Here is a 14,168-nt window from a genome sequence, read left to right on the forward strand (position 1 = left end):
CTTGATGTATACTATATTAAAATAAATAAATGCTTATACAGCAATTTCTGAACAAATAAAATTAACTTTCATCTCTTAGATACTATTTATACAGAAGAACTTTTCACCAAAAGACTTACTTTATATGTCATATTAAGATTTATACACATGTCATTTTTAGTTTATCCCTTAAAAGGCAACAAAAGTCATTATAAAAGATTGAATTATATTTTATGATGTTCCTAAATGTTATAGAAATACTAAAAAAAACTTTTTATAACTTCACTGAAGACAGTAATGGTAAAAAATATTCAGGAATAAAATTAATTCGTTTAACTATTAAAGAGAATTGTTTTTTACAGGAGATAAACCTTCTACTAATTGTGCGCATTGCCGACCCGGGGTATCCTGTGATCCATTTACTGGAGCATGTCTGGAAAGTAAGTCTTAATATAATTTTAAACAATATTTGTATAACCAATAGCTACTTAGTTATGCTGTGATTAATATATAACATTTAATACAGGTTCATTTTAGTTGATCTTACTTGCACATTTCTTTTAAATGTGTACCAACAGACTACTACTTTAAGACTAGCTAGTCTGTGTCTGTATTTTTATGTTAATAGCAAAAATAACTCCAAATAAACTGGTTGTTGCTATGAACAGTGTACCATTTTGTCCGATAAAACGCCACAAAGTACTGGTTATGTTCATTCGGCAGACCCGAACAAACAATTTGTTGCCTATTTTACTTTCAGAGTAGATTTAGACTTACTACGTCTTTGACATCATCTGTTGTAGAAGCACGTTATTACTTTAAAAACGTTTCTTAAGATAAATTTACTTTTGTCTAATTCTTTCATAAAAATGTTTATATAGTATCGACTCTCAATGGGTAATAGGGTCTGGTTTCTGATCTGCATTCTTAATATTTTTCATTTCTTCATTTTCTTCTATTTTTTAGTTTTTCTGTTTCTATAAGCTTATATATGTAAGGTTACAAGTTTATACAAAGAAAAATGAAGCTTCTTATATATTTTTTATTTTTTCTGTTACATTAATCTAAATAAGTTATGGAATTAGTGCGAAAATTAACGAGATGTTCCTCTCCTATTAACAGATGAACGTCCTATAAATATTCCACTAACCGAAAGTACTACAGAATTTACTGATAAAACTGAACGTAACGACATGACACTTTCAACGACTTTTACTGTTACACTACCATCTTATGTCGAAAATAATATTTTGACAACAACTTCATCTGATACTTTAGTAAATAATCTTAGTACACTAATCGATAATATAGATGATACCACTGAACATGAAAATATTTACGAAAACGATTTCAACCCAGCAACCACTGAAATTTCTAATTCTGAAAAGGTTAATGGTATATCTACAGAAGCAATGGAAATTCCTTTCTATAGTGTAAATGAAACAGAAATATCATCAGATTACGATGAACAGATACAAAGTAGTAGCACCATACATGCAGAAAGCACTATCAAGCCACAGTATAAAAAAAATGATTTAGTGGGATCTAATAAAAATACAAAAACTCCAGAGAATCAGAGAAATTTGCACAAGAACTATACAAATGACCCAAATAATTTTCAAAACTTGTCAGTAAAAACTACGCCACCAATAGACAAATTTCTAACAGAAACAACTACAACTATTATTTTAGCTAGTCGGGAAAATGAGAAAACTTCAACAGATAAAATTCAGTCCACAACAACCTTGTTTATAGATCACACAGATTCGTCTTCTTTAAGTGACAGAGATGATATAACAACAGGAGAAAGTGCTACTAGCGAAACTCTGAAAAACTCACAAAATACACTCAATCCTACCGAAAAGGATAATGCTATTACTTTTTCTCGCGATTTCGTTTCTGAAGATAACACAGAAAATTCTTTACATGAATCTGAAGGAATATCTGATTATTTGTCAACGACAAATATTACTACGGAGATCTATTTAGAAAGTACAGAACCACCTACGACAAATAATTTTGATAGTACAACTTCCTTCAATGAAATAAATGGTTTTACATTGATGGATTCAATGAGAACTACAAAGTTATCTGAAAAAACTATAAAAACTACTCAATATTTAGAAATTAATGATACACCAAAAACAGAACTATCTGATAGTGATAGTAAGGATTTGATCAATTTTACAAAAATAGATTTAGAAAGTACAACTACTGATTATATTAGTACTATAAATTCTTATAATTTAATCACAAAAAATATTGCAACGTCCGAGTCAACTATTGATATTCAAAAAGATTATAACATGACCCATGTTTCAAGAAATATGAATTCTAATACAACAAGCTTAAAAAATTCAAATAAAGTTAATATAAAAACAGCCTTAAATAACAATACAGCCCTTGATACCCACTTAACAAACAATTCAGAAGAAAGGCATACTGCTATAACTACACCTTCCGATATTAGGTATTTACACAGCGTGAAAGTTACTGAAGAAGGTGTTTTTTCTGCGCCTTCCACTACTAATACAGATAAATTAATTGAGTATACTACAACTGCACCCCAATCTGATTATACTGCTTCTGATACCGAAGAAGTTTATCACAATACTTATCATGATTCTAAGCTGACTGAAGAAGTAACACACAGAGCAATGACTACAGTCCTACTGAATCACTAAAACAATATTTAGGTATTCAAAATAACGAAACGGAGAAAGTGCCTGTTTATACATCCTCCAACATAGATATGGAAATGTCAACTACTGATTTTCCACATTTTGCTAATAAGGAGACTACAATGCTGTCAACTGAGCCAAATGGAAAAATTGTTACGGATATAAATCACGCATTGACTGATGTGGTATATGATTTAAATATTCAAAATACAGAAATAAATTCCGATTTCACCACTTCTACAGAGGCATCTTCACAACAGTATCTTAGTACTAACGAATTTTTTGATATTCAATATTCTACAAATATTGAAAAGAGTGACACAACCACCCAGAGAAGTGTCGATAATTTAGAAGTTACTACAAAATACCCCATACTTGCCGACAGGAGGATAACAACAGATGCAAGTATTATTCCATCTATAACATCCAACGATATATTTGAAATAAGCACTTATAATATATATGAAATGACGAATAAAAATTTACCTATTACTGAAAGTATAAATAATGAACAAATATCAACAGAAAGTTACGAAAGTTCTAAAATATCTGATAAACATGTAGGTTCTAATACATTAAATACTAAGATAACCCCACTTACTACCACGCCAGAAATAAAACCTTTGCTACAAGACAATAACAATAAAGAACCTTTTGATATACAATCTTCTACAATAAATGAAAAAATTGTAACCAGTACACAAAATATTGATGATGCCATGAGTTCTATAGATAAATTTAAAACAACTTCAACTGGTAAAATAATACCGGACGAAACGACTTCAAAATCTATTACATTAATCGATAGTTATGAAATTAATTCTTATTCAACAGAAAAACAAATAACCACAACTATTGAACCTCATATACAACATATAACGGAAATAGTAAACAACGCAACCACCAATGTTATTAATTTCGAGCCCTCCACATCCGTTAATAAATTTGATATGAATACATTGAAAATAGATTTTCTAGCTTCTACAACATTTGTGCCAGAAGTACTAGGAGAGGCCACAGAAAATATATACGATAAACCATTTTCTCCATTTATAGATAAAATTAAAAGTAGTAATCCTAATAATGAAAACGACTTTGGAAAAACGCCATTTGAAATAACCACTGGACATAGTAAAATACCTACTAACACTTATAATACTTTTGAGAAAACCCGTCACACTGTGGAAGAATATCTGACCACACCAGTCGAAATGAGTACAGAAATCTATGTACCGACAGAAAATAGTGATCTAACTAAACTTAATATAAAATTCCCAACCTCTGACAAGAAATTCAATACACATGAAGATAAGATCACAAATAAAGTAATACCTATAACAACTCAAATACCACATAAAATATTTACTGAAATACCAAGAACGACATTTTTACCTCAAGAAAAAAATACTGAAACTACTTATGACTCACAATTTATTACTACCGATAAATTAGATATGTTTACAAATAAATTTGAGGACGGCATCAATACATCTACATTCAAGTTTGAAACTTCAACAGGTGACGATACTACTACAACTACCGATACAAATACTTTAGACGTATCAAGAACAAATAGTATAATTGAGACAAAAGATTCCAATGTCTTAAATTCGGAGCATACTGAAACGACAATCAAATATACTGAAATGGAAAATGAAGATGACTTTAGCACTAAAGATTTGAAATCATACGATATAGAAAAACTTATTTCCGAAACAACAACTGATTCTAAATCTGAAATGATGTATCATTCATCGGAAAATTATGATAACATTCTAAAAAATATTAAATCGACAACATTAAGTAACAGTATTCACACAGATTCTCCTAACACAGAACGTGACTTTATTACTACTAAAAGTACATTAACCTTTTTGACACAAAAAGGTAACAATTATGTATCTAATAATAAAAATCCATCTACAACTGTCGAAACTAGTGAGGTTGAAACAAGCACTAATAATATTGACTCAACTATTAGTACAAGTACATTTACCATCAAACAATCAGATTTTCAACATCAAAACGATGGAAAATTTACAATCTCTTACTTTTCTACAGAAGAAAATACTCCAAATACAAAATAATTATCGATAGTGTTAATACAAGTTTTACAACTTTAAATAATCAATTTATTACAAATATATCAAATACGGAAAAATATTTAGATACAACTATACCAACAACATTATTGTCCCAAGAAAAAGAAAATGAATTATCAAGTGACACATTAACATCTACAATTAGCACTGAAATGGAAACAAAAGAACATGATGATATTACATTGGTAACCAATGCCACACCAAAATATCGTGAGGAAGATTATAACGCAATAACAATTCTTGATACTGCAACACCAGTCGATACAACTAATGATATACTTGAAACAAATGCGTATTCTGTAAATAAACAATCAACTGACACTAAAATAATTGATCAAATGACTGAAAGTTATAATGAAATAATAACTTCTAATGCTATCGGTGAAAGGTCAACAACAATAGGAGAAAATTTAGAAACCAATATGGAAATCCTTAACACGACAAATTGGTTTTTTTCACAAAGAAAGACCACACAACCGGATTTCGATTTAAATGCACCAAAATCAACAATAGTTAGCAATAAAAATAGAACGAGTACACCCACAACTATAGATTACGTTAATTTAACAACATTAAAGAATAATGTTTTAATAAATAATATGAGTACGACTACAAATCCAGAATTTTCTATACCAAAAACTACATCTAATGCCGAAACTAAGTATTTATCCTCAAAAAATTCCGAACTCATTACCAATAGACCAAATGATATTATGTTAGTAACTTTAGACAATAATTATCACTCTAATATTTATAGTACTGAAGAAAATGATATTACTAATGAAATGAGTACAAACAGGTATAATATTGAAGATGTTGTTAGCACAACAAAATTTAATGCTGAAAGTATATCAGTAAACGAAAATATCATAACTACAACACAATCTGATGCATCTGTTCCTACTTTTAGTACGATTATCGAGGACTCAACATCGGATGCCGAAGAAACTTATTCCACCTTAAAAAGTAACAGTCAAATCAAACCTAATATATACTACAATTCTGATAAATTGAATACAGAAAAGAATAATGAACCAACTACATTAAAAATTTCTACTTTAGAAAATAATATAGCATATACAAATAATCCTTATTTGATAGAGGAAACGCAAACAACTTATTTGAATGACAACAATGATATCACTGAAAAATCTAGTATAAGCTATCCAGATACTTCTTTGGTGGAAAATAGAATAACGATGATGCCACAAAATATTAAATCAACAAAACAATCAGATGAAAGCATCTTAACAACCCCAAACATAGACAGAAAAATGGTTACAGGAGATACTGAGTTATCATTGAAACGAAACGGAACCAATTCTGATTCCGTTTCTACAACAGAGCAAAGTCTACCAAGCCACACGCTTCACTTTGAAACAGTTCAAACAACTGATTTACCAACTTCTAGTTAGATAAGGATGAATATGAATCTAATACCATCAGCTTTTCCCCTAATCATCAGAAAAACAATTTTACAGACATTCCCTATCAATCAAGTACTTCTTTAGATAATTTGTCCTCTAGAAGAAAAGACGTAGATATTTCTGCTTGGACTGACTCCACTCCCTACTTTGACTTGACTTCAACAGACACGACAACATATACTACAGACATTGTTACTAAAACACATTGTAACTTTAACGAACACTGTCCACTGAACAAAACCTGTCTTAACGGAGAGTGCCAGGATCCATGCGAAGTGCAAAATCCATGTACAAAGAACGCTACCTGTAAAATTATCAACCGTGACGCGGTTTGCGTATGCTTAGATGCTGCTGACGAAAATTGTACCAAAGGTAATGTTATAACATGTTCTATAAAAACATTTTTTTATATAATTTATTTCTGTAACAGTTTTTTAATTGTTATGAGATACGTTAGAGGGAAAATGTACTTTAGGATTTTAAGGCTGTTTTATCGGACAAAGTGTACTGTTTCATGTCTTGAAATAAGCTTCTATTTGTACATATTCGGTTACTAATTATAAATAATAAATTAAAACTTCACTGTAACATACTAATTCCTAATATAAATAGAATCACCTGGAACACCAAAGGCACCAGAACCCTGTCATTCTGATCGGGATTGTATAGACACCGAAGCCTGTTTTATGGGAATGTGTCAGAACCCTTGTGAATTCGACAATGTGTGTGGCATTGCAGCCAATTGTCATCCGGTCAAACAAAGACCAATGTGTTCATGTCCAGCTGGATACGTCGGGGACCCAGCAATTAAATGTGCACCTCAGCAGTGTAAGCTTATCTTATTAACAATAACAGTTTAATATTTTTTCATCTAAACTATACAATTATTTATTACATATAAGTCTTGCTTTAAAATATTATTTGCGAAAACCTGTAAGTATATGTTGTTTTTTTTGTATAATATGATAAAAAACGTAAAACAGACCTCAAATCATAAACTTCAAATTTTCATTATCTAGGACAGCATCTTTTCATTTTCAAAAGAATAACATAACAGTTAAAACTTATAAAAATTAAGCAAATCTTTACGAATTATGTAATATTTTTGTCCTTGTCGCAATATTGGGCATTATTGGGTTTATTCTTCAATAATATTAAAACACCTGCACAAAATTGCACACATATATATATATGTAAATCTCACCTTTACCCAGCTGGTTGTACTCGCAATGAAGATTGTCAATTGACCGAAGCTTGTATAAATAATGCATGTCAACATCCGTGTGCAATACACAACCCATGTGCACAAAACGCCGTATGTATAAACACGAAGCACGGATCAGATTGCAGTTGTGCTGAAGGATATCAAGGGAACGGATATGTAGGCTGCGTGCCAGGTAAGTGTATTAGATATTTAATATATATATTTTTTGTATTTAGTCCTTCATCTTAAATAATTCTGTTTTAGTCATCGACTCTCGTTCGGTATGTCAGTATAATGAAGACTGCCCTCCAGAACTCTTATGTGACAGGTTGAACAGAATTTGTATTAATCCTTGTTCTATAAATAAATGTGGAGATAATGCAGAATGCTTTCCATCAAATCATGGAATACAATGCAAGTGCTTTGCCGGATATACTGGAAATCCGTTCTTAGAATGTTTCCAAGGTACATTTTTTGTTGTAAGAAGATATATTAATATTCACAACATTTAAATGAAACTAGTATTTTTCGGATAAACTACGCGTGATTTATTTTTGTAAAAAACTACATACTCCCGACGTTTCGGTTACTCGTCTGCCCGTGATCATGTTTGCTGAAAAGTAACTGAAACGTCGGGAGTATGTAGTTTTTTACAAAAATAAATCACGCGTAGTTTATCCGAAAAATACTAGTTTCATTTAAATGTATAAAACTCGAGAAAATCTTAGACCTCAATATTCACAACAGTCTACAGTACCATATCATTTTCTATTTCTAGTTCAAGGATGCCGCTCAGATAACGAATGTCATAACTCTGAAGCTTGTATTAATGGAAAATGTGAATCACCTTGCAAATGTGGCATCAATGCCGTATGTGATGTAATGAATCACGAGGCTTCATGTAAATGTTTGTCAGGTTATAATGGGAATCCTTTAACAAGCTGTGAACCCCCTTCAAATCCATGCATGCCAAACCCGTGTGGCCAGAATGCTCTATGTGAAATTGATAATAACAACCCTATTTGCTTCTGCCCAAAAGGGTTAACTGGCAATCCATTCAAAATTTGCAGTAAGTATTAATCCCGTTTACATTAAAATATGTACTTAATTTATATAAAAAAAACTTTTAATTGACGATAAATTTTATGTGCTCATATAATTATACACATATAGATCTTCCTAAATTAAAAACTATGACTAAAATGCGAATATTAAATTTAATATGACATAAGCTCACATGAGAAAAAAGGTATTTAAAGATCCTTTTTCCAATTAGTGTTGTAATATTTTTTATTCTTTATATTTTTCAGTTCCTGAGGGCAACGAATGCAGTCCAAATCCTTGTGGCCCTTTTACCGGATGTCGAATTATTAATAATAAACCGGCTTGTTTCTGTTTACCTAATTATGAAGGAAATCCTCCACAACAGCCTTGCAAACTACCTAATAATCCATGTCAACCATCTCCTTGTGGACCCAATACACAGTGTACAATATTATCCAATGGCTTCGCAAAATGTACCTGTTTACAAGGATTTGTTGAAAGTCCAAATACAGTACGTGGTTGCGTAGAAGTGCGTAATCCGTGTGAACCTAACCCATGTGGTATAGGAGCTCGATGTGATCCTAATAGAACACCATCTTGTTATTGTCCAGAGAACATGAAAGGTAATCCTTTCAGACTATGCGAACATCACACATATTTACCTCCGCCCGTGTTATGTCAACCAGGTAACTGTGGGGAAAATGCAGATTGTTATGTGAGTAGCAACAGAGAGATGTGCTTCTGTAAAGTCGGTTTTGGAGGTGACCCTTACGTTGGATGTCAACCCCAGCGAAGTCCATGTGAACCAAGCCCATGCGGCCCACAGGCAGTATGCCAGATAAATTACGATCGTCAAGCTTTATGCACTTGTCAAGAGGGGAGTACCGGTGATCCTTATAGCCTTGAGGGTTGTCATTCCCGAGAATGTGAGATAGATGATGAATGCCCTATAGACAAAGCTTGCATAGGGTACATTTGTCGCAACCCTTGTCCTGGTGTTTGTGGGTTAAATGCGAAATGTCATATTGAAGCACATCATCCTGTTTGTGTTTGTGAAGATGGGTTTGTGGGAAATCCTTTACTTTGTTGTTTACCACCAGAAGAGCTAAAAAGCAATAGACCATGTAATAAAGTACAATGTGGTGTAAATGCAATTTGTCAAGATGTTGGCGAACAGGCCATCTGCACTTGCCCTCCTGATTTTAATGGAGATCCTACTATCGAATGTAAACCAGAATGTCTTATGAACTCTGAATGTGCACCAAATGAGGCTTGCATTAATCGAAAATGTTTAGATCCTTGTCTACAAAATAACGTGTGCGGAATAAATGCTGTTTGTTTGTGTTCGGATCATACTGTCTCCTGTATATGCCCCGATGGTTACATGGGTGATCCGCAAATTCAATGTATTTACAGACGTAAGTATTAAAAATCGTATGTTAACTAACGTTTGAGAGACGTGATATCATTTTACAATTAAAAATATTTTTCAGCTATAATTATCGACTCGGACAATTCAACTCTGCAACCATGTTCACCAAGCCCTTGTGATCCAAATTCACTATGTGAAGCTTATGGAGACAGATTTGCTATTTGTAATATTTGTAGTGCTCCTAATGCCATCAATAACCCTGCATGTCGACCTGAATGTGTTTTAAATTCAGACTGCTCTTTTGACAAATTCTGCTTGAAAAATAAATGCGTTGATCCTTGCTCTGGATCTTGTGGATTAAATACAGACTGTTTTGTCTATCATCACGACCCAATTTGTCAATGCAAAAATGGTTTCGAAGGCAATCCTTATGAACAATGTAAACTTGCTGCGCAACGTGAGTTTTTATATATATCATTTTAAATATTGGCAAACTTGATGAATATATATATATGAAAATCTTAATTTTATTTATTCTTTCAGCAATACCTTCAGAGACCTGTGACAATATCAAATGTGGATCTAATGCAGTGTGTCGACAATCAAACAGTGTTTTTACATGTCAATGTGTACCTGGTTTTTCTGGAAATCCCTATTTATCGTGTAAACCAGAATGTGTATTAAACAGTGACTGTGCCTCTAAACTAGCCTGCATAAATAACAAATGCGAAAATCCTTGCAAGGACGTTTGTGGCTTAGGTGCATTATGCGATACGATAAACCACCATGCTGTTTGTTACTGTGCTCCTGGTCAAACAGGCGATCCGTACATAAGATGTCAAAACAATCCTCAAAATCCACCTACGTTATCTTTATGCGATCCATCCCCTTGTGGACCTTTTAGTCGGTGCCTCTTGTCAGAATCGGGACAAGCCTTATGCTCTTGTTTACCAGGTTTTAAAGGTGTTCCACCAATGTGTCAACCAAAATGTGTCAGTAATGCAGACTGTCCGCAAAGTGAAACATGTGTCAATCAAATTTGTGTTAATCCTTGTCTTGGCAGTTGTGGGGTCGGTGCCAATTGCATCGTCGTTAACCACAACCCCATCTGTAGTTGTAAATCAGGAGAAACTGGAGATCCCTTCGTGGTATGTACAGCTTTTGTAGATCACCCTCTGGATGAAAACAATCCGTGTATCCCATCACCCTGTGGACCAAATTCCGTGTGTGAAATTAAATCTAATCATCCAGTCTGCTCATGTCAACCGAATTATTCCGGCACACCGCCTTATTGTAGACCAGAATGCATTATAAGTCAAGAGTGTCCAACAAATAAAGCTTGTATTAATGATAAATGTTTGGACCCATGCATAGGTGCTTGTGGAAATAATGCCATTTGTAATGTTGTAAACCATACACCCCTGTGTAGTTGTGAGGAGGGATACAAAGGTGATGCATTTATAGGATGTATGGCAATACCGAAAAATGAATCTAGAAATATATGCAACCCATCCCCATGTGGAGAAAACACCATTTGCACAGTTATCAACAATGCAGCACGATGTTCCTGCATTCCTCCAAACATAGGAAATCCTTATGCTGGTGGTTGTAGGCCTGAGTGTGTAGTAAATTCAGACTGTCCTAATCACTTATCTTGTTTATCTAACCATTGCCGAGATCCTTGCAAAGATTTGTGTGGTGTTAACGCTGAATGTGTTGTGACAAACCATGTTCCAGTTTGTAAGTGCTTTAGTGGATATGAAGGCGATCCTTTCTCGTCTTGCCGACTTAAACAAACTCCACGTAAGTAAATGTTTTAAAATAACTTGATGAATTAAGGGTTTTTTAGTTAACCTTCTTGTGCATAAGTATTTAATACAGAAAAAGTGACAGATCGATAACAATTTAACTTACTTGATTTTTTTCTTTGTTATGATTTTGTTTTATTTTATTTTTTTACTTTACAGCATCACGCAAAGATCCTTGTGATCCAACGCCATGTGGTCCTAATAGCAATTGTCTCGTTGTAAGCGATCGCGCTACCTGTTCTTGTCGAGAAGGTTATCGCGGTGCTCCACCAGCTTGTCGTCCGGAATGCTCAGTTAATTCTGATTGTTCACCCAATAAAGCCTGCATCAATCAGAAATGTAAAGACCCGTGCACCCATAGTTGCGGTCTGGATGCCCTTTGCCACGTAGTTGGTCATAACCCCATTTGCATTTGCCCAGACAATTATCCTGAAGGAGATCCTTTCATAAGATGCTACAAAAAAAGTAAGGTTCAAAATTTTTGAGGTTTAATAAAATAAAAATTATGTCGCAACTCTCGCGCTTCATGTTACGCTTCAAGACAGCTTAAAAATCAATAATGATGATATCTTTAAACGGGTTGACACACGAGAGTGTAAAAAAAACGTAATACAATAAGGCATAAATTAGTTCAAGGGATTTCATAGAAAGCTTTCTTAGCGTTAGAATAATATAAGTAAGAATAGTAGACAAATATTTACACATCATATATAAACCTTACACTCGATCTTTTTCTTTGTCTATAGTAAAGCAAAATAGTGAAAGCTTTACATAGCTTATAAGTGGTAATAAATTTTACTTTTATTTGCGATATATTTATTAAAATATAATTTAAATTTCTACAGGTATTACACTTCCAGCACCCAATCCCTGTTTGCCTTCTCCGTGCGGGCCTCATTCAACTTGTAAAAACGAAGTTGGACGGGCTGTATGCGCGTGCGAGCCAGGCACATTAGGTGCTCCTCCAACCTGTCGCCCACAGTGCCTAATAAATCAGGACTGTCCTCTAGCTCTAGCCTGCTTAAGCGGAACTTGCGTAAATCCTTGCGTGGGATCTTGTGGCTTTAATGCTCGATGTGTTGTTCAAAATCATCAACCTATTTGTTCTTGTGACGAGGGTTACACTGGCGATCCTTTTTCGGGCTGTAATCCACATGAAAGTAAGTACTTCAAACATTGTTCCCCTTGCATGGTAGTTTTTTTCCCTGCATGTTATTTTATCAAAATGTTATCATGTATTTTATATGTGCAAATCTTTCAGTTTCTAGAGATGATTCCCAACAACCTTGCAATCCATCTCCTTGCGGAGCTAATGCCGTCTGTAAAGACAGAAACGGTTTTATTTCTTGTACTTGTATAAAAAATTTCCATGGAGATCCTTATCAAGGATGTAGACCCGAATGTGTTATGAATACAGATTGTTCTAGTGATAAAACCTGTTTCAATAACAAATGTATAGATCCATGTTTGGGTACTTGCGGAATAAATACAGAGTGTAGAGTTACGAATCATGCACCGTCATGTTTTTGCTTACAAGCATATACTGGAAACCCTCTTCATGCATGTTCACCTATAATAAGTAAGCCTTCCTTTTCCTCTATTTATTTCTTTATTTCATTCTTTATTTTATTCTGTGTTAAATCTATAACTTCTCTTACTATACAGCTTCTTCGGAACCAATCAACCCCTGCCACCCTTCACCATGTGGCCCTTACAGTAAATGTCGTACGTTTAATAATCACGCGGTCTGTACATGTCTCGATATATGTGTCGGTTCTCCGCCAAATTGTCGACCTGAGTGTATTGTTAGTACCGAGTGTCGATCTAACAAAGCATGCATAAACAATAAGTGTCAAGACCCTTGTCCTGGTACATGCGGAATTAACGCCCAATGTCAGGTTATAAATCACAACCCTATTTGCAGTTGTGCTAGTGATTATACAGGAGACCCTTTTGTTAGGTGTATTTTGGAAGACAGTAAGTTAATTATTTATTTTTAAAGATACATTTTTTTCGTAAATTTATTAGACTTTATTGTTTATAAATATTTACAGTACCAACCCCAATAAATAACTGTCTACCCAACCCTTGCGGACCTCATTCACAATGCAAGGATAAAAATGGAGTTCCAGTTTGTTCTTGTCTTAATAATTATGTTGGCCGTCCTCCCAACTGCAGACCGGAATGTAGCATGAACTTTGAATGTCCAGGAAATTTAGCTTGTATTGCTGAAAAATGTATTGACCCATGTCCCGGTTCCTGCGGTTTTCATACGTTATGTACCGTAGTAAAACATATTCCAATATGTACTTGTGAAAGTGGATACACTGGCGATCCTTTCTCAGGGTGTTCATTGATCCTTAGTAAGTGATTTCATTACATTAATAGTGTTACTATATGATTCGACATGAACTTAAGTAAATATTATGATTTTTAAAAATACACTCGTGGTGCGTAAGTAACGCCACTTGTTCTATACTTTTTACAAAAATAACCCTATATGTAAGAACTTACAGATTATGAAGTAATGCTTAATTTTATTCTAAGAATG

General features: G+C 33.6%; 1 protein-coding gene across 1 annotated transcript in view; it reads left to right on the plus strand.

The window, feature by feature from the left end:
- LOC116767528 (uncharacterized) overlaps positions 1 to 14,168 on the plus strand; it is an 89,647-nt gene that overhangs the window by 22,698 nt on the left and 52,781 nt on the right. The window contains 13 exon segments of the mRNA XM_061527238.1: positions 342 to 419; positions 6,802 to 7,017; positions 7,404 to 7,586; positions 7,658 to 7,858; positions 8,172 to 8,462; positions 8,704 to 9,855; positions 9,931 to 10,266; positions 10,353 to 11,612; positions 11,777 to 12,082; positions 12,463 to 12,777; positions 12,879 to 13,196; positions 13,283 to 13,594; positions 13,672 to 13,980. Coding sequence (XP_061383222.1) covers positions 342 to 419; positions 6,802 to 7,017; positions 7,404 to 7,586; positions 7,658 to 7,858; positions 8,172 to 8,462; positions 8,704 to 9,855; positions 9,931 to 10,266; positions 10,353 to 11,612; positions 11,777 to 12,082; positions 12,463 to 12,777; positions 12,879 to 13,196; positions 13,283 to 13,594; positions 13,672 to 13,980 — 5,277 coding nt within the window.

The sequence above is a fragment of the Danaus plexippus genome (assembly GCF_018135715.1).
Source record: "Danaus plexippus chromosome 9 unlocalized genomic scaffold, MEX_DaPlex mxdp_24, whole genome shotgun sequence".
NCBI lineage: Eukaryota > Metazoa > Arthropoda > Insecta > Lepidoptera > Nymphalidae > Danaus > Danaus plexippus.